Source organism: Engraulis encrasicolus, chromosome 19, assembly GCF_034702125.1.
Source record: "Engraulis encrasicolus isolate BLACKSEA-1 chromosome 19, IST_EnEncr_1.0, whole genome shotgun sequence".
Lineage (NCBI taxonomy): Eukaryota > Metazoa > Chordata > Actinopteri > Clupeiformes > Engraulidae > Engraulis > Engraulis encrasicolus.
In genome coordinates, this window is record NC_085875.1 from 45,505,371 (window position 1) to 45,530,590 (window position 25,220).

Genomic DNA, 25,220 nt, shown 5'->3' on the forward strand with positions numbered 1-25,220 from the left:
ATTACTGAGCAGCTTGCCTGCAACACATTGTAGGAGAGCGTGCAAGCAAAGTTGTTCTAGCTACTATTGGTTCAAATTTTTTGTAATTTGCTACTGTGCATACTGTTTTTGAGTTACAATATGTACATTTTGAAGTATGTGTGCCAATAAATAATTGACAGTTTTTCAGTTGTACCTGTATTCTTCCATTGCTTTATAAATCTAGGCATCGCCCACAGTGTACAAGCTGTCAGTTGTGTTTGCATGTATTTTTTAGTAGCTATTTGTAGACCCTGACCACCTGATTTTGTATGCAGGTAAACTTTGTCAGCGGTCATTGCTGTAAAGGCCGTAGTTATACAGACCAGTGGGATTTTTCAAATGAACTTTTGTCATCTTGTTGGCATTAGGTTTATAAGTTAGTGTGGTGCTCAGCCACTACACCAACTAATATGTTATGTTTATAACTGTCACCAATGACTACATACAAGTTTGTCATATGAAGGGGGGACAAAGGGGGCAGTTGTCCCGGGGCCCAAAATGTGGTCCTCACATTACATTGTATGTATTGGGCTGAGGGGCCCTTTCAGATGACTTTGTCCTGGGCCTGGTTAAAGCTGCCAGGGGCCCTGGTAATAATTAAAAAAAAATGTAAGACTTACTGATGAATTTAATACATGAACAATGAAAAGGCTGGTGCTCAAAGTCTCAAAAAGAGGGAAAAACTAGGAAAGTTAAGGAAATGTCTTCTCATACAGAAGGTTAAAAAAAAAACCTGAAGTCTGTGACGTGTCTAGCGCGATGCACTTCATGGCAGTTAAAGGTGCACTGTATAAGATGGTGGCCAGAGTAGTATTATGCTGCTCATTGAAACTGTGCTGCCTATAGCTTATCTTCATGATTTTTTATAAATGATAAACCAACCAACTAAAAATGAATATTTCTGGCAATTCAAAATAGCGGACCATGGTGAAGATCCCCATTTTGATGTGTGTAAAATGCCATTATACCAGTCATAATGAATACTCAATTTAATGGTGGTGGTAAGGGTTTGTTAAAAGGGTAACAGTGAATGGACAGTACGAATTCTGGAAATAAACTATTAAAAATATTACACAGTGCACCTTTTACAGTTTTTGCCTACTGCTTAAACACTAGGCCTATAGGCCGATGCTTAAACCAAAGTAGCACATCGTAAAGTTGTTGGTATTATAACTTAAACACATGTTGCTTTACATTAAACAAAAGTCAAGCATTACACTTTCATACCAGCTTTGCCAAGCACTTGCTCCTTTACACAACACACAGACTCCAGCTGTCTGCACACAATTTTATACACAAGACACTTTGTTCAAAAGTAAAATCTCAGAGTGTCATTGTGAAAACACATCTGTTAAAAAAAAAAAACAAGACACACTGGATGTATGACAAGACTTAGACACAGACAATAAAACACATGCTTTCAAAATTAACCACTATTCTGCCAGTTATAAAGTTGCATGCATTATATTACATTGCACTTTTTTTATGTTGCATTTATTTGTTTTACTTTGATCGCTTCTATGCTAAATTCACACCTACAGTCAAAACAAAACAACAAATAGCCAACGATTCGGAAGAGTAGAATATGGCATTGCCTGACTCACATACTGTAAAACCTAACCTGATACATGCCACGAAGAGTAGCCTTTTGTCTTCATCATCACATGTTAGAAATGTGGACATGATAGTACCAGAGAACGTCTTCTTATAGGGAGTACTGTATAGAAGTCTGTGACTGTATACGATGCACCTGAGGCTCCGACCTGTATTAGCCCACAGTATCCGCTAGATGGCGAAACTGGTTTCGAGACCACAGTAAAAAAAGAAGAAGAAACTTGCCCGCGCGAATTTCGACGTAAACACTTGGATGTACATGTTCGACTAACTTTCTGATGGATTGTGTGTAGTTTTTATAGTTAACGCCATGAGTTCAAAGGGAAAAGGTAGGTTTTTGATCAATGCCGTTTACCGGAAAGATTGTAATAATTTCATTATTTCGAGCCGTTGTTGACAGTAAACAGCTGAAAAGCAGCCCTACTAGCAAACAGCCAGCTAACAGCAAAACATTTAATGTAGCGATGGAAATACGTCCATCTGCAAAGTATTAAAGTGGATAGAGTCATTTGATCTGTGTTTGATATGTTATGTTGATCTTTTAATCCTTTAGGTAGCGGGGATACTACGCTCCCTCTCAATGGAAACAGGTAAGTCTGCTGCTAGTTCTACTTTTTTGTCCCTGACTGTGGAATACAGGAAGATGTTAGGTGGTAATAGTTGCATGATACAGAGGACGAGTCACCTTAGAACGTTTTGATATATGAAACAATGGTGTGATGTGTACGAAATGTAGAGCGGAATGCAGTTCAGCCTCTTCCACTTTGTTATATAAAACATTATCCAACTTTTAAACGAGTATGTTCATCATCCACACTTCATGACAGCGGAGAGGGTGACGCCATCAAGGTGTTCGTCCGTGTGCGGCCTCTCACGGAGGGAACTGGGCTGACAACAGATAATGACCAGAGTTTGTGTTTGACTGTGACATCCCCGAACACAATTCGTCTACACTCAAAGCCCGAGCCCCGCACCTTTACATACGACCATGTCGCAGACATGGGTACTTCACAGGTAAGCCACAGCCTGAACAACATGAAGGTCTAATCAAGTTAATCATCATCCAGAAATTAAAAATAAAGCATGTTAAAATGTTATAATTTTCTGTTCTTGTCCAAACAGGAATCTGTGTTTTCCAGTGTGGCCAAAAATATTGTGGAGTCATGCATTAATGGCTACAATGGCACCATATTTGCCTAGTAAGTATTTGCACAGAATAGTGTAGATGCCGATATCAAATACTGTGTTTATACCAGTTCCACATAGCTCTCACCAGTTTTCATCTCAGTCATGCACTCATCATTTTGAATATTTGCGTTTTAGTGGACAAACAGGATCTGGCAAAACCTTCACGATGCTTGGTAAGTGCTCAGTGTTTTTTTTCCTTCTCTACTTTTTTTTTTGCTCCCACACATAGTTAAGTTATATAGAAAACACTTATCTTCAAGTTTCGAAAAGGATAAAAAATACAATTCAGTTGCAAATTTTTGCTTAAAACCAACCTTAAGTTATTTTTTCCTGTGATGTGTACAGGTCCGTCTGAATGTGATAGCTTCTCAGATGACAATAGGGGGGTGATCCCACGGAGCTTCGAGTACCTTTTCTTCCTCATCAGCAGAGAAGTTGAAAAGGTGTGAAAATGTTGACTTGTTAACTAACTCCACTCAACTTCTCACGTGATCACCTACCTCGCTCTCTCTTGTCTGTTATAATTTGAGATGTCTTTTTTTTTGTTTTGTTTTAAATTGTTCCAGTCGGGGAACTCCAAGAGTTTCCTGTGCAAGTGTTCGTTCATCGAGATCTACAACGAGCAGATCTACGACCTGCTGGACAGTGCCTCGGCCAGCCTGTTCCTGAGGGAGAACATCAAGAAGGGCGTCTTCGTGGAGGGAGCGGTGGAGAAGTTTGTCACCTCTGCTGCGGAGGCCTACCAGGTAACCTTAGTCTACACCAGGGGTTCCCAAACCTTTTCTGGGTTGACCCTCTTTTGGACCTACGAATGTTTTTGTGCCCCCCACCCTCCATATTCTTAGGCTTTTTTTGTGTCCATTAATATTGCCAGATTTTCCACTAATAATTTATGGAATCATGTCAGCTGTTAACCTGAGGATTTCCAACACCCCAGTCCCAAAGTCCCATCTGTCTTGGTTGTGTTGTGTTTCATTCATTATTGCTCTCGTTACTCTACTGTCTCTGTCTCACCCAGGTGCTGTCTATGGGTTGGCGCAATCGTCGCGTGGCCTCCACCTCCATGAACCGCGAGTCGTCTCGCTCCCATGCCGTCTTCACCATGATCCTGGAGTCCAAGGAGACGGACCGGGAGCTGGTCAACATCCGCACCTCGCAGCTCAACCTGGTGGACCTGGCGGGCTCTGAGAGGCAGAAGGACACCCACACCGAGGGGTCACGCCTCAAGGTGGGTCATATCGGCAGTCTGAAAGTGAAAGTGAAAAAGCCAACCTGGGAACTCTTAACTCCCATTGTCATTGTGACAAAGCACTCCAAAGTACACAAGTGCACACTGCACAACCTCATTTAACAGCAAGCGAGATGGTTACCTTTTGAATCGTGCTTTTGCGAGATATTTAACAAAACTTTGACTTTTTGACCTGCAACCCAAAGTTGACTTTTTCTTTTATCTTCGGCATCTTTTCAGGAGGCGAGCAGCATCAATCGCTCCCTGATGTGCTTGGGTCAGGTGATCATGGCCCTGATGGACGTGTCCAATGGAAAGTCTCGACACATCTGCTACCGTGATTCCAAGCTGACCTTTTTACTGAAGGTGAGTACAATACAAACATAAGAAAAATACATTTTGTGTGTGTGTGTGTGTGTTCGTGTTCGTGTCCTTTATTGATGGCTTGATTTCAGATCAAATTACTCACACTGTTATTTGTGTTGTCATGCATGTTGGGACGGTCATCATCCCGCTGTCTTATGCATCATCATGCTTCGTCAAGCTAACACAGTCAAATTAACATAGGCATGCGAAAACAGATTACCGGTAACTATATTGTCAACATCTGTCTACTTATCTGAATATGTTGCAGGATTCTTTGGGTGGAAATGCGAAGACGTTCATCATCGCCAATGTGCACCCCGGCTCAAAGTGCTTTGGAGAGACATGGTCCACCCTACAGTTCGCTCAGAGGGCCAAACTCATCAAAAACAAGGTTGGTACAAAAGTTGGCTTGGGTCTTGTGCATCCAACCAACATCAAAATGCATATCAGTGACTAGTAAATGGCCTAAGTCATCCCCAATGTGGCCATCAAGTGCATTGTTTTTTTATCTAAATGAAATAATAAATGTCCGCATCACTGTTCTGCTCCCATTATTTCATGTAGCTTATCCTCTGTTGGGTCCAGCAATTGTACAGAATCTAATGAAGACAATGGTCGGAATTGAATCCTGCCATGTTAAGCATCCTTGGGTGTTTTGAAAGGCACTATATAAAAATGAAAGTATTATTAATGAAATAAACAAAGAAAAACGTGATTTTAAACTGCTCTTTGTCGGTTTGTGTCCCAGGCCATGATAAACGAGGACACCCAGGGCAACGTGCGGCAGCTGCAGGCCGAGGTCAAGAAGCTGAAGGAGCAGCTTGCCCAGGCCCTGCTGTCCCAGCCTTCACTCTCCCAGCACGCGGACAGCCCCCCAGGAGCACCACAAGCACGCACAGGTACAACAAACATTGTTATATTACACTTATCTGACGATGCTTTTATCCAATGCGATGATGTGTTGTTTTGTTTTGGTTTTTTAAGTACAGGGTATTGGTTACAGTTAGATGGTGGGCTAGATTTCGCAGCTCCTTTAGAAAACGAGTTTCGTTCTCACTCTCGAGTGGCAACTTGATTTTTCTAATATGACCTCCTGACAATATGTAAAGCAATATTCTGGCTGTTGCCACGCTGAAAAGTTGCACGTTGATATTAAAAAATAACGAAAATAAAACAGACTGGGGGTGACGTCACATAATGCACAGTCAATGGGAAGTCTCCGCCCCTCAAAGTTGAAAAGGGAATATTTATCCGCATATCGGGCTTTTGTCATAGGCAGATAATTCACCTAATCATTGAAACAACGTAGGCATTTCATTCCTGACCATTTTCCTGTTACTGGAAAAAATAACACCGCTTGCATTTCTTTACTGACACGTAGTTTTTTGGCGAATTGATCTACCCCCGTCACCTCATTGATCTATTGCTTTGAGGGAACAGACCTGTCCTCTTTTTGACATTTATCTCCCGTTGGCCAATGATGGTCAGACAGTGGAACACTAACAGCAAAAAAGAGCACTTCTGAAAGTTTGGGAAAAATATTTTGTTTTGCATGTACACAACAAGTGAGCCCACTTACCCCCCAACTTGTAACTTTTTGTCATGAAATCTGACGGTTCCGGGTAGCATGCGCACGCTAGCTGTATTCTGCCTCGTTGACTTTGCATTGACGTGACGTCACTCGGTCGGCTAGTTTTTGTTGTCATTTTTATAAATCAATGTGCAAGTTTTGAGGATGGCAACAGCCAAAATATTGATTAATGGGTTGTCAGGGGGTTATATAAGCAAAAATAAAGTTGCCACTCGTTAACACCAACGAACTGACAAGATATGAGACTGGGCCCACCACCTAAGTCCCTGGAGCAGTGTGGGGTTAGCAAACAAGATTGTATTTAGCTAATGTGGTGCCCCCGGGCGGGCCCTATGCCTAAGAGGAATGAATTATATTTGTAAAGCTTGTGTTGTGTGGTGCCACCTCACTGCTCAAAAAGTAGTTGGTGCCCCTGGGCACTCTGCCGCTGGGATTTATGGATAATCTGGGCATGACAACACACACACACCACCACACGCTCATGCACACTCTCACACACAAGACTTTCATGCTTCATGTCGTTGTTACTCTATATAGTCCCAATTCTGATGCATCCTAATTAGAAGCTGACAAAAAGGAATTCATTGATGCTTTGGTAAGGTAAATGCGCATAGATGCTGCAGCTGGTGATAAAGGTTGTTGCATAGATGTCACTCCTGGTCTTCATGGGTTAAATGGACCATATTCACATTTTACAATAAGCGTTTGGAGTGTGCCCACATCCAAGTAAACAGGCGCCGCACTAAACGCGATCAAACAAGAAGGAAAGATGCACCTGACAAAGACCAGACTGGTCTAAATGTTGTGTGTATTAAAGTGGGAGCAGCAACAGTCTGTGGATCTTCTGTCTTTCTCACCACTGACTGACTGACTGACTGGCTGATGTCCACAGGTTCCCCTGAGCCCCAGGGCCGCCTCTCCTTCAGGGAGCAGTTCAAGCTCGCTGTGCTGCTGTGGAAGAAACGCGAGGATGAGAAGAAGGTAAAGTAATCAGTTGGTGTCATCACATTTACAAAACGAGAGGGATCTGTGCATATGGTGTGAATTGGATCTGTGTGCGACTCGGAATTACTGCCAGGTCAAGTGTTTTTGTACATTGTATGTGTGTAAAGTGTAATGTATGTGTGTTAAAAAAATGAAATAAAAAAATTATAATTAAAAAAAATATATATGGATATGTATGTATATATATATATATATATATATATATACAGTGCCCTCCATAATTATTGGCACCCCTGGTTGAGATGTGTTAAAAGCCTTAAAATAAATTCAGTGTTTATTGCAGAAGAATACTGTCTCACTGAAAATTGTAGGAAAATGTAGCCTTCAACTCAAATGAATTGTAAGAAAATAAAAAAATCCCTGACTAAAAAATAATTATTTTTCATTAAATCACCTGTTCCACAATTATTGGCACCCTTAACAATTCCCAGGAAATAAATATAATTGAAGCATTTCTGTCATTTCTACAGTAGTTTACAAAGTTTACCAGAGTATGTAGGAACATTTAATTAGTAATTCATCACTTCCTGTTTCCCTGGGGTATTAATATGACGTGACACCGAGGCCATTTCTCTTATCCACTCTTAAACATGGGAAAGACAAAGGAACACAGCATACAAGTGAGGCAGATGTGCGTCGACCTTCACAGGTCAGGCAGAGGCTACAAGAAGATTGCCACTCAACTGCAGCTGCCCATATCCACTGTGAGAGGAATAATTAAGAAGTTCAAAACAACTGGAACAGTGGTAAACAAGCCTGGACGAGGACCCATGTTTATTTTGCCACCACGCACAGTGAGGAGGATGGTAAGAGAAATCAAAAGATCTCCAAAGCTCACTGTTACAGAATTACAACAAATGGTAGCATCCTGGGGTCACAAAGTCTCCAAATCAACCATAAGGCGCTGTCTACACGCCAACAAGCTGTTTGGGAGGCATGCACGGAGAAAACCTTTCCTCACTCACAATCATAAATGCAAGCGTCTGGAGTTCGCCAAGCGGTATTGGGGCTTCAATTGGGACCGTGTGCTTTGGTCAGATGAGACCAAGATTGAGCTTTTTGGCAACAAACACTGTAAGTGGGTCTGGCGTACCACGAAAGATGCGCATGCTGAAAAGCACATCATACCCACTGTGAAGTATGGGGGTGGGTCAGTGATGCTGTGGGGCTGTTTCGCTTCCAAAGGCCCTGGGAACCTTGTTAGGGTGCATGGCATCATGAATAGTTTGAAATACCAGGACATTTTAAATCAAAATCTGTTGCCCTCTGCCCGAAAGCTGAAGCTGGGTCGTCACTGGGTCTTTCAGCAAGACAATGACCCTAAACATATGGCCAAATCTACACAGAAATGGTTCACCAGACACAAAATCAAGCTCCTCCCATGGCCATCTCAGTCCCCTGACCTCAACCCCATTGAGAACCTGTGGGGTGAGCTGAAGAGGAGAGTACAGAGGAGAGGACCCAGGTCTCTGGATGATTTAGAGAGATTCTGCAAAGAGGAATGGCTGAAGATCGCTCTTTCTGTCTTTTCACATCTTGTGAAACATTATAGGAGAAGATTCGGTGCTGTTTTGTTGGCAAAAGGGGGTTGTACAAAATATTAACACCAGGGGTGCTAATAATTGTGACACACATTATTTGATGTCAAATAATTATTTCTTTATGTGGGATTTTTTCCCCACTGAATAAATGCACTTGTATTGAAGGTTGGATTTTTCTCTTTTTTTCCATTAAGGTCCCATATTATTTAGAAAAAAAATAAAATAATTGGAAGCTAAAAAACACATCTTAACCAGGGGTGCCAATAATAATGGAGGGCACTGTATATATATATCCCAAGCCCAAATGTTGGGGGCTTAGCACGTTGCACCACAGCGCCCCTGTGTTAAAAGACTTTTTAATGCCATTTTGAAATGCCTTGGTGTTCCTCAGGCGCTGCAGCAGAAGCTTGCCCACCTGGAGGAGGCCTGGGCGCGCAAGGAGAAGTTTGTGCAGTCCAACCGCATGATTGTCAAGTTCCGCGAGGATCACATCGCCCGGCTGGAGCAGAAGCTGAAGAGTGGTGGCGATGGCTGCGGCCCACTGGCGGAGCAGGAGAGCCAGACACAGCTGGAGCAGCTGCAGCAGGAAATCAGCATCCTCCGAGACCAGGTCTGATTAACGCAACAGCAGCACAGCAGAACTGGCTTGACTGAGCCAGCCCGCCAATATTCAAATCCATCCATCCAATCCATTTCTCAATGAATTCCTTGCCCTAGTCATACAAGTTGTACAATGTACATCACCAGAATCCTGCAAAGGCCTTCATGTCTTCAGATTTTTTCTTTTTTAATCATCAACCCTTTAATCCACATTGTCCACTTTTACTGGTTTGCAGTTAGAGCACCATCCGCGTATGATGCGTTACGCGGCGGAGAACTTCAGCCTGCGTGAGGAGGTGCGCGTCCTGCGGGCCATGGAGTCGGTAAAGAGCGCCCAGGAGATGGCAGAGCAGTGCACTGCCGAGCTGGAGGCCAGCTTCCAGACCCAGCTGGAGGACAGCAAACCAAACAAAGACAACGGAGGTAAGGTTGCAGTATGCAGTGCAATTTTAGAGTACGTAGTAGTTTGAATGGTTTGAAAGAGCTTTTATTCTGGAAGATGTCTGTGATGTAATAGTTATGGGGTATGATTTTGAGACATTATTAAACAAATTTTGTTCTAAATGATGGCAATAGGATTTCCAACAATCTGTATAAATGAATAATGAATATCTTAAGTTTTCTGTATCTTCTTGTTCTTTAAGCTCTGTCTTCTGTTTGTTTAGTGTCTGTATGTGTATGTGTCCCCATAGCTCCAGCGACCTGTTCTACGCCGGTCACAGCTGAGAGCATGTCGAAGGTGTCTGTGGAGAGACTGAAGGCCCAGCTGATGCAGAAGCAGACGGAGCTGACGGCCACAGCACAGGCCTTTGAGGAGTACAAACAAGTTACATCGTAAGATACTGCTCAATGTTCTATTTCAATTTCAATTTATTAGGGACCATGAAAAAAACAGTCTTTTAAACTTTAGTAAGGAGTGCCTCAAAGGTTTTTTTTTAACCTTTTCATGGCAGTTTGGACGCCCAAGTTTTTTTTGATGACCAACCTTTTTTACCTACTTGTATAAATGACCCAGTGAAGCATGTCCTTCTCTTTTTTATTAGGGGCCATGTATTAAAACATCAATGTTGCCATTTCATGCATTGTTAGCCTCAGGCTCATTTACATCTGCAGTCCCTGGCAGGACATAAAACCTTAAAAACATAGGGTCGGAGTTTGTGAAGATAATCACATGGAACAGTTGAACAGTTTTTTCTCAAGACTACTGAAGTGAATAAAGAACTATGGATGACAAACATGACGGAAGAAAAAATCAAAACAAATTTATCTACAGAAAGCAGTTATCGGAGACTGAGGCCGAGAAGAGGTACCTGGATAAGTCCAACAAACATCTGGAGAACATTCTGGAGGCCACCAAGGCCCACACCAAGCAGGAGGTCTCCCACCTCAACAAGATGCATGCAGAGACTCTCAAGGTAGGCAGCAAATCCATCTACTTGCTCATTGGCCTGATCTCTTGTACTGTTGGTCAAGCCGGTCTCCATATACAAACGATGAAATGGATTACCTTGCATTTATGTCCAGTTAACCATTTCATGCAAAGCCTCTTTTGTAAGCTTACAGTTACCAAAATGGTTATTAGAAGATGGAAGACTAGCTGTAATGTCACAGCAGTGTTGTTTATTACTGTGTGTCGGAGTTATTTTCTGCAAACGGTGAGTCAGATTGCTGGGAATCCCACCTGCACCAATGGATTACAATCAGTGGTGTAGTGGGGACTGTTAAAGTGGGGGTACGCAATTTGTGACATCATCAATTAATTAGGCAACTTATCATGTCAGCCCCCCGGCCTACTGTCATTATTTCTTCGTTTTCATCTGTTTGGTTCATCACCTACTGCTGTGTGCTCATTCTATCCTTGTTGTATTCAAGCACCGACAATTTTTCTACCTCATTTAGACCTGCATCCAGGGCTCTACATTAACACCAGCCAACAGGCCGCCGAATGCTGTTGAAATTTCCATTTGGGTGGCAGAATAGACTAACTTGCACACTCACTAATGGGTCAAAATGGCTAGTGTTTGGCTAGTATCATCTACTACCCATTTTGGCTGGTGATGAAAAAAGTTAGTTAGGGCCCTGCCTGCATCGACTCAAAATGCAACTTTCCTTTGTGCCTTTATTGATTAGGGAAGTGGAGATTATGACAGGAAGTGAGTGTGGGGAGAGAGATGGGGAAGGATTTGCAAATGACCCGGGAGGGGTTTTAACCCGGGTTGCCGGCGTAATAACCCAGTGCCCTACTGTTAAGCCACGGCAGGGCCATAATGCAACTTGTTTGACGTAATTGCCATAAATGGCTAATACCACCTGTGTGTCATCTACCTTTCATGCTTCTGTAAAATATTTGCACTCTGTTGCCGCTCCCAGTTTATTTTACACAACGTTGATGTGTAAAATAAACTGGGCGCAGCAACAGAGTGCGGACCCTTTTTTTTTTTTTTTTTGATCGCTTTTAGTCCGGCACCTGTTTTACTCCACGCGCACACTCCAAACGCTTCTGTAAAATATCCACCACCTCCCTCTCTCCATCAGATCCTAACCACGCCGACCCGAGCGTACAACCTGCGTAACCGTGTGGTGCCGCTGTCCAGCCCGGATCACCTGAACGGCCACGGCAGCCCCCCGGCTACCCCTGACGACCTGCACCAGGAGCAGCCGCCCGCAGAGATGAAGGAGCTGGCCTGCGAGGCGCTCACGGAGGAACTCAGACTGGTGCAGGTACAGTTCACACCACACAGAAATACCACAAGAGCACCATTATGGGTCCCCATGGTCATGGAAGTCCTGGGAAAAGTCATGGGAATTGAAAATGTCATTTTGCAGGCATGGATTTAAGTCATATGTTTTAAATTCAAAGTTTTTTTTAAATGTGATTTACAATAAATGCACAATATTTTGACTGGTTAAAAACTGTCACACCACAGGGTGAATTGAAAGGAGTCACATTTCACATTTAGCACCAAAAGTTCAAAAAGTGCAAAATTCTAGTCGTGGAAGTCATGGAAACCTTAGGTCATGACAAAGTCACGGAAAAGTTCTGAATTTTTTTGTCAGTCAAAAAGAGTGGGAATCCTGCCCTTTTTTCCAGAAAATATAGGTTGTTTGGTATCTCTCCTCCCTCCCTGTGTGTGTGTCCTCAGGAGCAGGTGGTGTGTGTCTGTTTGAAAAGTATTCAAATTAGGACTGCAACGATTAGTCTAATTGCTGACTAATCGACTATAAAAATTTGTCTACAAGAATTTTCATCGTCGACTAGTTGTCTAATTTAATTTCATGCATGCCTGAAACATATTTACTTTATTGAAACCTAAAATTGCCCATATGAATTAGACCTAGTATCTTGGAGAAAATAAGCTACTGTCACGATATAAAGCTCATTGTGAGCTGTACGAATTTTCTAACTTCCCTGCGCTAGAGGCCGTTGAATGTTTGTTTACAGTTTACACACAGGCACGTGCTAGGAGAGGTTGGGACAAGTCTTTTTTTTCCGTGACTAATCGTCAATGGATCTATAGATTGGTCGACTATTAAAATAATTGTTAGTTACTTGCAGCCCTAATTCACACACTCCTATTTGTCCAGAATATAAAGGTTGTTGTGTATCTCTCCTTCCTCTGTGTGTGTGTCCGTCCTCAGGAGCAGGCGGTGTGTGTGAAGAGCCAGTTGGATGAGGAGGAGGCCAAGAGCAGGAGGCTGCTGCAGCACATCAGCAAGCTGGAGGAGCAGCTCGCAGCCGCCACAGAGGAGGCCGGACGCAGGGAAGAGGTGTGTGTGTGTGTGTGTGTGTGTGTGTGTGTGTGTGTGTGTGTGTGTGTGTGTGTGTGTGTGTGTGTGTGTGTGTGTGTGTGTGTGTGTGTGTGTGTGTGTGTGTGTGTGTGTGTGTGTTATGCACTTAAAGAAGGGGAGTAAATGTCCAACTTCTTCAAAGAAATTGTACTTCAATGAATATAATTGGTCGCTTTGGATGAAGGCGTCAGCCAAGTCTGATGTGCATGTTTTTGCACTTATCTGCATGTGAATCAGAACAGGAAAATGGCTGATTTTATGTGAGTGTGTGGCAAAAATATGAATCAAAAAAGGCCCCACCAAGATAGGTAAGGGGTAAGTTACAGGTAAGGGGTAAGTTACATGGTGAAAACCACAATTTGCCTAGATCAGACATCAGTGATCTGACCAAGGCAACTTGTGTTTTTTTATGTTTGTTTTTTGTTTTTAATGACGAAATGAAAAGTGCAATATCATTTCTTAACTGACAGTGCCCCTACAAGTGTGTGTGCGGGTGCGTGCGTGCGTGCGTGTTTGTGTGTACAGCCTTTATAGTAGGCAATTCTTTGCCAAGTCTGCTTGATTTGCAATTCGGGCGTGCTGCACTAATTCTTGTTAAATGTACTTGTCTATAAACACCCACACATGCAAATGTGTAAAACTGTTCAGTCAGAGATTTGTCACGAATCAATAAAATGACTCTCAATTACACACACTTTGCATAAAACACCCACACGCACATGCAAATATCTTGGACTGTGTTCACTCCCAGATTTGTTATTCTGAATCAGTGCAGAAACTCAATTACACACACACTTTGCATAGACACCCCCGCATGCAAATTTGTAGTGCTGTGTTAATTTCCTTCTTTTGAGTTCTTTTCTTTGTAATTAACTTCCTGTTTTAGACAATCTTACATAATTAAAAAACAATAATGTGAAGGTAAATAGTTTCAGTGTATCTGGAGGACATTAAACTGACTTTGACTTGGTGTTTAGTTAATTTCCTTCGGGAAAAATAAATCTTCTCTTCTCTTCTCTTCTATTCTCTTCTCTTCTCTTCTCTACTAGTTGTTTAGTGCAGAGCGCAACTCTTGGAGTCAGGAGAAGGAAAGCTTGCAGCAGACCAGCAGCGGCCTAGAGAAACAGCTGACAGAGGAGAAGAGCAATACAGAACGTGAGTACTCACACATACGCGCACACACAATCTGTCATTGATTCCATTGCACCATTCACACCTGACCTTAGTAAAAACGTACACAAATAAGCCCTGCTCCTGCTCCTGTCTGTCTGGCCCAGTGTTGCGTGGTGAGGTGGCGGACATGAGGGTGCTGCTCCAGTCGTCTGACAAGGAGCTGTCTGCTGCCTGCACCGAGCTGAGGCAGCACACCAATCAGGAGCAAGAGAACAGCCGCCTCTCCAGCACCCTCATCAGCACACAGCTGCAGCTCGACCAAGTCAAGTAAGACACAAAGACATGTACATAATCTACATATACACACATTAGGGTGCAGCTCGACCAAGTCAAGTAAGACAAAGACATGTACATAATCTACATATACACACATTAGGGTGCAGCTCGACCAAGTCAAGTAAGACAAAGACATGTACATAATCTACATATACACACATTAGGGTGCAGCTCGACCAAGTCAAGTAAGACACGCGTATATACGCACATTAGGGTGCCGCTGCACCAAGTCAAGTAAGACACGCACATATACGCATTTTATGGTGCAGCTCGACCTAGTCAAGTAAGGGTCATCAAAACATTAAGGGTCATCAAAACGCCCCTTGGAAATTGTAACTTTGCAAAATCCCTGCTCTACAACTGCAGTATTGTTCCTTTGCCCTACTTAAACTTCCTGCCAAGTTTCTAGCCAATTCGAGCTTTATTAAAGTGTGGCACAATAGGCTTGAGATTTTGAATTGAAGACCAATCCAAAATCAACATACTTGTACCTCTGACTTTTTGCCATTACCACATTGTGCAGCGACCTCAATCTTTCTCAATTTTATATCTACTTTTTTCCTCCTTCTCGTTAGCTTTTTCTTGACTTCTGTGACAGTTCAGGAAGTTTCCCTCGATGTCATTTTGAATAGCTGATTTTGGGGTTTCGTTGATTTTGTTTATTTTGGGATTCTTGGAATTGCAATCGCTGTAAGTAGGGCACCTATAGCTGTACCTACGTATATTGCATAACGTTTGCTTGGGAATTAAACATCTGACTCTCTCTGTCTTTCTATCTCTCTCTCTCTCTCTCTCATTCCTTGTTTCGAAATCTTATCCTGTCTGGTTCTCTGTCTCTCTGCCTCCCTCTATCTATGTATCGATTTCTATCTACCCGGCTGTCCGTCCTCTCTACTTTTTCCTTGTCTCCTTGTCTTCTTCCTCTCAACAACACCCCCCCCTCTCTCTCTCTCTCTCTCTCTCTCTCTCTCTCTGTCTGTTTCTCTCTCTTTCTCTCTCTCTTTCTTTTTCTTTCTCTCTCTCTGTTTCTCTCTCTTTCTTTCTGTCTCTCTCTCTCTCTCTCTCCCTCCAGGTTGGATTTTGAGGCGTTGCTTGAGCAGCAGAGGGCGCTGCAGGATGAGTATGAGGCTCTGCAGGCGGAGGCCAAATTTGAGGCCGACCACTTGCAACAGCAGCTGGAGGACAGCAGGCAGGAGAGCCGCAAACAGCAGGCCACCATCACCGTACGCACACTCACTCACTCACTCACTCACTCACTTATTCATTCATTCATTCATTCATTCATTCATTCATTCATTCATTCATTCATTCACATATTCATTCTTTTATTCATTTATTCACTCTTTTTTATTTATTTATTTTTATGTATTTATTCATTCTTTTTATTTATTCATTCATTGATTCTTTTATTTTTCTATTCATTAATTTATTCCATCACCAGCCAAAAATACTAGCCAAACACACTCACTAAGGTGGCTAGTTGCCGACATGCATATGCAAATTAGCACAGTGTACAGAGATGTTAAAAAAAATAATGGCAGCAATGTATTTCTGCTTCATGCCTTTGTCTGTTGTGTAGGAGCTGGAGAGCTCTCTCCAGTTGGAGCGAGAGCATGCGTCCACCCTGACCTCCCAGTTGAAGGAGAGCAACGAGAGCACTTCAAAGTCAGTTTACATTCAGCACCCTGACCCCATGCCTCACTCTTACATACATAAACACATGCATAATTAATTACTGGTACATGTATAGTAAATCATTATGATTTCAATGGGACCACTTCAAAGAGAGTCCAGATTCATCACCTTGCACTTGCTCATACAGTACTTTGAAAACATACGCATGCATAATTGCACACCCACATACAGTACACGTTTGTGCTTTCTCTGGGAGCATCGTTGTTTATTTTTGTTTGTTTGTTATTGTCGCTTCCTCTCCAGGGAGCTGGTTGAGTCGATGGAGGAGAATGTTCTTTTGAAGAAGCAACTTCAGGCTCTTACTGCAGACAACCAGCAGCAGGTGTGTGTATGTGAGTGAGTGTGTGAGCGTCTCTGAACAGATGGTTTCATTTTACTATTACACTTTTACAGTATGAGCTATAAGTTTGATGAATGAGTGGGTCAGTGTGAAGGTGTCTTGTGTGCATGTGTGTGGGTGCGCTCAAAATGTTTGTATGATTTTGTTTAGATAAACATACAGTATGCTGGAGATAATGGTGAGAATTGATATGATGACACTGACACAGATTGGCGTGTGTGTGTGTGTGTCAAGGTGGAGAACATTAAGGCCTTGGAGCAGAAGATGGCTTCCTCAGAGACCTCCGTAGCGTCTCTGGAGCAGAAGATCGAACAGGATAAGGTGGGTGGTGGCCATTACTGACTTGTCTTGTTTTGAGGGAGTTTGCTGTGGCCATTAGTAGCACACAATCGTTTTAGAGAGGGAGACTCATTGTGTTACACAATCATTATGTTTACAAATGGTCTGAAAGAATGGCAAAGTAGGAGGGCTGCAACATTGTATCGATGTAGACTTGTTTTCAATCACTGGACCCAATGACTCAGAATGTGTGTTTCTTTTCTTTCTCTCTTTTTTTAGTCTCTTTTTTGCTCTTGCCCTCTCCCATTTTCTCCCTCTTCTTCTCCTTCTCCTTCTCCTTCTTCTCCTTCTCCTTCTCCTTCTCCTTCTCCTCCTTCTCCTTCTTCTTCTTCTTCTTCTTCTTCTTCTTCTTCTTTAAGTATATGGTGCGTTTTTACGTATATGGAAATTAAGCATGTATTCAATTTGCTATAAGAACTGAGAATGTCTCTCTCTCTCTCTCTCTCTCTCTCTCTCTCTCTCTTTCTCTCTCTCTCTCTCTCTCTCTCTCTCTCTCTCTCTCTCTGCAGGGTGTAGTGCTTGACCTGATTAACCAGACCAGGGACCTGCGTAGTGAGCTGGGGGAGAAGGATCAGAACATCAGCCTGCTGGAAGGGGACCTGAAGGACATCTCTGTACGTACAACCAGGGCTCGAAATTACATTTTCCCCCCATCACCAGTCAACATGTCCAGTAGATGTTAATCTTACATGCCAAACACACACACACTAATGGGTCAAAGTGGCTTTCTACCAACCAAAAGTAATTTTCACTAGCACTTGGCCGTTTGGCGGTTGTTAATTTAGATCCTTACGGACAACCACAAAACGCTAGCCACCATAGCACACCTTTCCACAAAATAATGTACCAGCTGACCGTTTACATTTTTTAAGGACTTTTGACATGCAGAAGAGCCAAAGCAAATCCATGAGATAATGCAGTGACAACACTGAAAGTTTCAGTGCATTGAGTTGTTGAGACTGGCTTTCTCTGCTCCATCTTTCTTACCTACTTACTATATGCCTTCTATAACTTTGCTGTGTAAGTAGGTGAGGGTGTGAGATGAGTTTCTGCCCAAAGTTTGGGGATCATAATTTATCCCAATGATATCCATGTAGCCTTGTCAGAAATGTGTGTGTGTGTGTGTGTGTGTGTGTGTGTGTGTGCGTGCGTGCGTGCTGTCTGCAGTTGAAGTACACAACGGCCTGTTCGGAGCGAGACGAGCTGAGAGAGCGCCTGGGCCGGTCCCAGGCGGAGATCGTGGAGCTGGGAGAGGTCACTGAGCGGCGAGTAGCCTCAGAACGCATAGAGGTGAGGTGCACAGTAATAAAGTTACTCTAAATCCATTGCTAGACTAAGCTAAGACTAAGGTGGGGGTTTCGGTGTTGCGAAATTTGGAAATGGAAAAAGTCTAAAAGGGGGTCCCCGTCTGAAAAACACTGGCTTACGGGGCTCAGAGAAAATGGATACAAGATTGGAGACTGAGGCCGCACACTGGTGAGATGGGAGTCTGTGGAGGTGAGCAAGGAAGAGCGCTCGGATTAATTAATTCAAAACTCAACTGTTTCACTCTTGACAGACTTAAATAAAATATATTAATGAGTGAAGAGAAAATTTCCCCAACAACCTGGGTGTGCTCCTGAAATTGACACATCAAAAAATTGCTCAAAAACTCAAAAGTTGCGTAGGAAAGTATTTGGAGAAAAGTTATTCTATTTTTTCCAAAAGTATTTGGAGAAAATGGAATAAACTTAGAGGGTTACTGTGCACATATTCTTCTTTTCCCCATCACTGTCCCCTCAGCTTACTTGATGTGCGTGTGTGTGTTCTGTTCAGATGGAGATGCTGCATGACAGCCTGGCGTACGCTACAGAGGAGGTGGATCGCCTGGCGAAGGTGCTGGATGAGCAGACGGCCCTCTACCAGGCCGCCCAGGACCAGCTTGCCGCCCGCGATGCCACCATCGCCAGCCTAAAGGAACAGGTCCGTCTCACAGTCAAAAGTGCTCTTAACACATTCAATACCAGCCATTTTTTGGAATTTTAGCTGTAGACTCCCAGCCAATTTCATCATTTTTTGTCGTTTTTTGAACAGCCACCGAATATTTTGTCTTCAACCCACAGACACGTGTCAGGGCTTGTTCGAAAGCCCAAAAACCCAGCTGTCTGTATATTATTACGGTTTGTTTCTAGCTTATTTTCCGAAGTTATTCCACTTTAAGTGAGCACTGGTTTAGGTAGAAATAGCGTTTTTCAACATTCGAACTGAGATAAAGCCTTTTTTGTCACGGGTGCGCTCTTTGGCTCTCCGAGTTTAAATTGCGGGTCTAAATGCATTTTCACGCCCGTAGAACAACTCCAGTAGCTTCCGAGTAAACTATTTCGATACAAAAATCACCTGGTCAGGTTATTGTTCAGAGCCACATCATCTGAAATTGTTCATGTTTTCATGATCTATGTCAGTTCTGTTCATCACATTATTACGAAAATCACACAGAATGTGCATTAGAATGTGTAGATTCAGAATCCAATAAAAAAAACGTAAAAACTAAATTTTACGGTTTGGGAGCCAACGCATGGGAGGCAAAACGTGACTTGGGAGTGAATGTGTTAAGATGCATTACCTTCATAATGTCTAACTGTTCAATCAAGTCTTATGTTTTTCTTTTGTTGCAGACATGCAAAATCTTTATCTTTTACCTGACTGACCGTAGAAACAGGTCAGGTAAAGGTACAAGTTTTACATGTCTGAAACAAAAGACAAGACTTCAGATCTAAGTGTTCTTATTTGTCAATTCACTATGTAACGAAGGTTAGACCGGATTCAGAGTACATTTTTTGTAATGAAAAGCTTGCATGGTATTTTAATCTCAAATGCTGTGAATGAAAATCCCTGATCACCATAATCTGCTGCTGTTTGTCTTAATGCAACAGAAGAAGACTGATCATCAGGATAAGGAGTGTGCAGCCCCCAGTGAATCCTCACGTCTCCTCACGCCTAAAATCATGCGCCTGGTAAGAGATGGAGGCCATACAAAGCAGAATATGTGTTCTGTCGTCAGTTTAGATATAACATATCACAGAATGAAAAAGCATTTAACTCTGATTGGTTAACTGATTTTATTGCCTTATTTTGGTTGACTGATTTTATCGACTTGCTAGGTTAACCGGCATGAAGTGGTACATCTGCTAATAGATAGCCTTCAGATGTCATTTAAAAAAAAACAGGACTCCAGGCGCTTGAATTAGATGATTTACCACTACCTCAAAGTTAAATATTTAGCCCGGTTCCTGGCATGCTCCCCTGTATTCACCCTTTTGTGTGTGCGTGTGCGTGTGCGTGTGCGTGTGTAGACGCCCCACACCCCGCGCAGCTTCGGCATGGGCCTGGATCTGAGTGCGGTGCTGGAGAGCCAGGAGAGGGAACTGGAGAGTCGTCGCTCCTCCATGGCAACCATGGAGCTGCTGCTGACCGAGCTCAACGCAGAGCGCAGCGCCAAAAACGACGAGATCAGCAGACTCAAGGTGAGCTAAAGCTACAGGAAAATTCAAAACCAGTGACATTTATTTAAAAAACAAAAACGTCAGTTATTTAAAAAGCAAGTCGCAATTATTAAGGTGCACTGTAAGACGTGGCCAGAGTAGGTATTGCAACTACGCTGCTTATTGAAACTGTGTTGCCTATTGCTAAATTTGGTCTTTTCGTGAATATTTAATAAATAATAAACAAATATTTACTGTACTAGTATGAGTTTTGTACAGTACAGTACAGTAAGTTTTGCAGCTAAAAATGTCTTTCTGGAAATTCAAGATGGTGAACCATGGAAAAGATCCCCATTTTCATGTATGAAAAGTGCAATTTTCCCAGTCATAATGAATAATTTGATTGTGGTGGTTAATATTTGTTAAAAAGGTAACACTTGAGAATGGGGCACCTAAGTCTCCACCCCTTCCGGGCGGCTCATGGGGCTGGGAACGCAAAAACTTTTGACTGGGCTGTAATGGACTGATCAAAGCTATTTTCTGATCCACCTCGCATTTCCCCATCGATCACACATATGCTGTGCCTCAGAATTAATAACAACCAATGGTGTGCTTGTTGACTTCACTTGGCAAGCGATTTTTAAGTTGTGTGCGTGCAAAAATATGTAATTATTTGGACTACACAACAGACGTTGCATGTCTGACGTGCAGCCACTTAAGCCGCGGTGCAGTGGTAGGGTTGGCTGTGCCTCGGTTCACGTCAAATATGCAAGGCGCACGTGTAGTCTCTAACACAGTTTTGCACAAAAGCTAAAATAACGTTTCTTGCGTGTCGAAAATGAGTGGTCTTACGACGCAAATCCAAACCTTTCAAATGTACTGCCATCATATGTGAAATCCGGAGCACATGCCAAACGGGATGAGGATTTAGCTTGACTCGCTCCATTATCTCTCATTCAAAATGTTGAGAGCTCCAGCCCCACGGATCGGAAGTAGAAGGGCGTGACTTAGGTGCCCCATTGACGGCATGAATTCTGGAAATGAACTACTAAAAATATTACAGTGCACCTTTAAAAAGCAAGTCACATTTATTTAAAAAGCAACAAATATCAGCTGACCAAAGTGATAATGATGAATCGTGATGATAATCATTATTATTCTAATTTTAAATAGAAATGCACTCAGAGAGTGCAGAGATCTGCCAAGGAAGCTGTTTGATGGAACATTTGGCAACGTTACACCATCATTTTTTTCCAAGTCTTTCTGCTTTTGTGGAGTTCGGCCTATCCCACAATGATGTAGAACCTTTTTTTAAAAATTCCTGGATCCGCATTGTGATCCGGATCACCACCAAAATTTAATCACTTGTCCCTTTTGTCATTTCCAACAACTCCACAAAATTTCATCCAAATCCGTCATGACTTTTGGAATTATCCTGCTGACAAACAGACAAAGCAGCACGACCGAAAACATAACCTCCTTGGCTAATAATGAAACTCAATTTACTGCAGTAGCAACAGTAATGCTGCATTATGTTACATTTAGCGGATGCTTTTAGCCTAAGCTGAACAGTAAATGTCTGGAACATACACTGTAGTCAGGTCTGCATGGTCAGGGAATGTTTGTGGGGCAAAAACTTGAGTCAACTGAGGATTTTGGTTTAAGTGTGCCTAGAGGAAGTCGTGAAAATCTGTTTCTTTCAGTTGAATATATCTTTTTTTGCTATTTGGTTTTATGTTTGCATGTCTGTGTGCCCCGTGGCATTATTTAAAATCTACATAAGCATATTTTTGTTGGTGTGAATTTTTACGTGGTCACATTTTTTATGTTTTGTCTGGGTTAAAAATGCAGGTGAATATCGATAGCATTTTGCCAAGAAATTAATTTATAGAACACAGTCAGGCGCATGGTATTAAAGTTCAGTATGCAGTTGAATTTTTACTTCCACCCTCTGTGTTTGATAGTCTGTGGTTTAGAAAGTATGAAGCTTGGTCCAGCCATGGCTCAAACGGCTGGGCACTGGACTGCTGCGCCGGGCTCTGCTGGCCCGTGTCCTTCGCCAATCCCTTCCCATCTCTCCCTCTCCCCACTCATTTTCTGTCAGGCTATCTCAATAATAATAATAATAATAATAATAATGGCAAAAAAAGAAAGTATGAAGCTTGAATTGTTTGTTTGAAATGTATTTGATGTTTCTATAGACCCAGCTGAATGAGAAGGAGTTGGTCCAGCTTGAGATCCAGAAGCTCCTGGAGCAGTTCTACTCCATGAATAATCAGACCCAGCCAGCCAAGGGGTTCGTTAACACCTTTTATATTCCTCCTTTCTAGACTTATACTTCTTTCTTTGCAACGAAAAAGGCAGGGACATGCTTGCTGCAGGATACATGTCCGTGCGTGTGCACTTTTTGTGCCATGCAAAGTTTATGTGAATTTTGTACGCAGTATTGCACCTGTCACAATGTACGCAGACGTGTGTGGGGTGGGGAACCTATGTCTCGAGTGCCGTTTATGGCCCATTAGGCCGTTTTATCCGTTCCCCCGATACAATTTTAATGTTATGCTGCTTCACATGAAATATGACATTTTGTAATGGAATCTTAGAAATTACATTTGCAATACAATTAAGTTATATTCAGGGGACCTAGTGAAGGTGGCTGTTTTAAAGGTGGCTGTCTTCAATGTAGGCCTAAAGTGCAAGGTGAAATCCTGGTTTGTGTTCACTGTACAGTATGGAGGACTTCTATGTCCCTTGGAGGAATATGAAGTGGCCCCTCGAATGAAAAAGGTTCCCCACCCCTGCCCTTAAACCTTCTACCTGTTCCACCAGGTTTTGAATATTCGAAATCACAGCACCGCCTAAACCATTAACATGTGTTTAAGTTATGGGATTGTTTTGGCAGAGCTCCATCACAAAGAGACAGTTGCTTGCCGTAGGGCTCTACAGCTAATATAACCTGTCAATCTACATTCCACAGTCAGGAGCTGAAAGATGCAATCTATCACTCTGTGATAAAAGAGCTGCAAGACGTCAAAAAAGACAGGGTATGTAGTAGGCTCATCACGAGCACAGCAAGTTACCCAGATGTACTCGTGATAAGTCACATGAGAGTGGCGTGTGTCTAACATTTCCTGATTTTGTTATTTCCCCTCTGACACAGAGTTTTCTGGAGCAGAAGTTGATTGACACTCAGGAAAAGTAAGGTTTTTAGTGTTTTAGTCTGTAATTAGTTGCCTATACATATGTAGAACTGAGCAAAAATGTTTTGATGTAATGTGCTCCTCAGAAAAAAGTAGTATGTCATGTGCATGTCTGTCCATAGTTTTCTGTGTTGTCCTGTCTTGAATGTGTTTATGCAAAAGTAAGATTTTGTGTGTGTGTGTCTCTGTCTTTCCTTCCAGTCTGCAGAGACAGGAGGCCACCCTCACCCAGTCTCAGACGTGTGTGCAGGAGCTGACTGGGGAGCTGAGGAATCGCTGCCTTGAGCTGCGAGACCTGCAACTGAAGGCCCAGGAGCACGACCAGCTATTACAAGTGTGTGCATGTGTTTGTGCATGCGTTTTATTTGGCTGACTGCACCAATGGTCTCAGCAGGTGCATCAACTAGTGTGTGAGTGCCGTGTAGAGTGTAGTGTAGTGTAGTGTGTGTGTGTGTGTGTGTGTGTGTGTGTGTGTGTGCCGTGCTTGTGAGTGCAGTGTTTGGTGTGTATGAGTTCTTCTGAGTGCTGTCTTCTGTGTGTGAGTGCTGGAGTGCAGTGTGAGTGCATGTGTATATTACTCAGTGTCTGAGATTGTATCAGTGACACAGCAACAAAAAAAGACCTGATCTGATCACGCTATGATAAACATGCTGGGCCTGCAGGTAATCTGATGCTGAAGGTCGCCGTTTTCATGGAACAAGAAATGCAGTTGAAGCAGAAATGGATTTATATTGGTCCCTTTCATAATATTGATGGCTTTTAGCTGCTATTAATGTAAACGTCATATTCTTACCACATTTTAACCACACATCACTGATCCTCAGACACTATGGCGTGTGTGAGTGTGAGAGAGAGCGTGAGAGGGCACTATGAAATCATCACAAATCTCGTGTGTACTCAATGTGTCTTATTCGATGGTCATGGCAGGATGTGGAGGTGCTGAGGAAGCAAGTGGACCACTTGACTGAAGAGAACGGCAAACTGGTGGGCCACCAGAACCACAGGCAGAAGATCGAGTACCTGGTCAAAATCAAAAAGGAGAACACCAAACTGCAGGAGGTGAGGGATTAATGCTTGCATTAAGGCCATCACTTGTTTGTTTCATATCATGAGTCATGTGTTATCAGTGTTCGATGAAGTGCAAAACTGGATTCATTCAAAAGATTTGCCTTCTGTGAAATGCTCCCTTTGTCATATTTTTTCAACTCTTATTAAAATGTTTCTCTCGCACTCTCTCTCTCACTCTCTTTGCACAGGAAAATGAAAAACTCAAGTCAGAGCTGTTCTCCATGAAAGAATACATTGTGGAGAATGGTAAAAAGCTGTGAGGTGCTATAGCAGCACTGACTCTGGCCCTTACATGATCCCACCCCACGGGGTGCTTTATGGAGACCTGACGCGTGCAAGGCATCAGACCGAACTGACTCATCACTCACTCCTAACACCCCGTCCCCTGAATAGCACAGTCGGGCTCTTTTAACTGCTGTGCTATTCATTGCATCTGTGTACTGTAAATACATTTCATTCAGGTTCCCATGCAAAAAGATGAAAAAACAAACACACACACCCCTCCATAAACTCACTCTAATATATATTTTTATTACTGTTGATCAATTTGAGATTACCTGGACTTTGGGTAAGAGGGTCTGACTTTTTGTAGCCTTTGCCCCCCTCCCCCCTCTGACTTCTAGTTTGTTTTTACATAATTGGTGGATATACTGTAATTTTCTTTTAATTAAAATGGGAAGTGCTTAAAGCAAATCATCTGTTTCTAGATCCTTTTCACCCCTTTT

The 25,220-nt window shown here is 42.6% G+C and overlaps 1 protein-coding gene across 3 annotated transcripts; it reads left to right on the forward strand.

The window, feature by feature from the left end:
* Nucleotides 1-1,869: 1,869 nt before the first annotated feature.
* kif15 (kinesin family member 15) lies at nucleotides 1,870-25,191 on the forward strand. 3 transcript variants are annotated; one of them, XM_063184554.1, is made up of 35 exons: nucleotides 1,870-1,964; nucleotides 2,189-2,225; nucleotides 2,463-2,649; nucleotides 2,758-2,834; nucleotides 2,959-2,996; nucleotides 3,169-3,266; nucleotides 3,390-3,569; nucleotides 3,842-4,051; nucleotides 4,292-4,417; nucleotides 4,686-4,808; nucleotides 5,166-5,316; nucleotides 6,901-6,989; nucleotides 8,946-9,164; nucleotides 9,391-9,577; nucleotides 9,820-9,988; nucleotides 10,428-10,569; nucleotides 11,690-11,875; nucleotides 12,794-12,922; nucleotides 13,993-14,098; nucleotides 14,221-14,383; nucleotides 15,465-15,615; nucleotides 15,972-16,057; nucleotides 16,331-16,409; nucleotides 16,662-16,748; nucleotides 17,276-17,380; nucleotides 17,934-18,056; nucleotides 18,582-18,728; nucleotides 19,679-19,759; nucleotides 20,099-20,269; nucleotides 22,429-22,523; nucleotides 23,205-23,271; nucleotides 23,388-23,425; nucleotides 23,629-23,761; nucleotides 24,355-24,486; nucleotides 24,684-25,191. In XM_063184554.1, the coding sequence occupies exons 1-35, from the start codon at nucleotides 1,946-1,948 to the stop codon at nucleotides 24,753-24,755; spliced, it is 4,203 nt and encodes a 1,400-aa protein (XP_063040624.1). In that variant the 5' UTR covers nucleotides 1,870-1,945; the 3' UTR covers nucleotides 24,756-25,191. The 3 variants fall into 3 exon arrangements, with proteins under 3 accessions (XP_063040624.1, XP_063040625.1, XP_063040626.1); XM_063184555.1 differs by having other exon boundaries at nucleotides 19,682-19,759; XM_063184556.1 differs by having other exon boundaries at nucleotides 9,847-9,988.
* The last annotated feature ends 29 nt before the right edge of the window (nucleotides 25,192-25,220 follow it).

Excerpts from the sequence above, each read along its gene's own strand:
- kif15 (XM_063184554.1), top strand. Across the intron at positions 4,418-4,685 it reads AGCTGACCTTTTTACTGAAG|GATTCTTTGGGTGGAAATGC; the intron begins GTGAGTACAATA and ends AATATGTTGCAG. Across the intron at positions 12,923-13,992 it reads AGGCCGGACGCAGGGAAGAG|TTGTTTAGTGCAGAGCGCAA; the intron begins GTGTGTGTGTGT and ends CTTCTCTACTAG.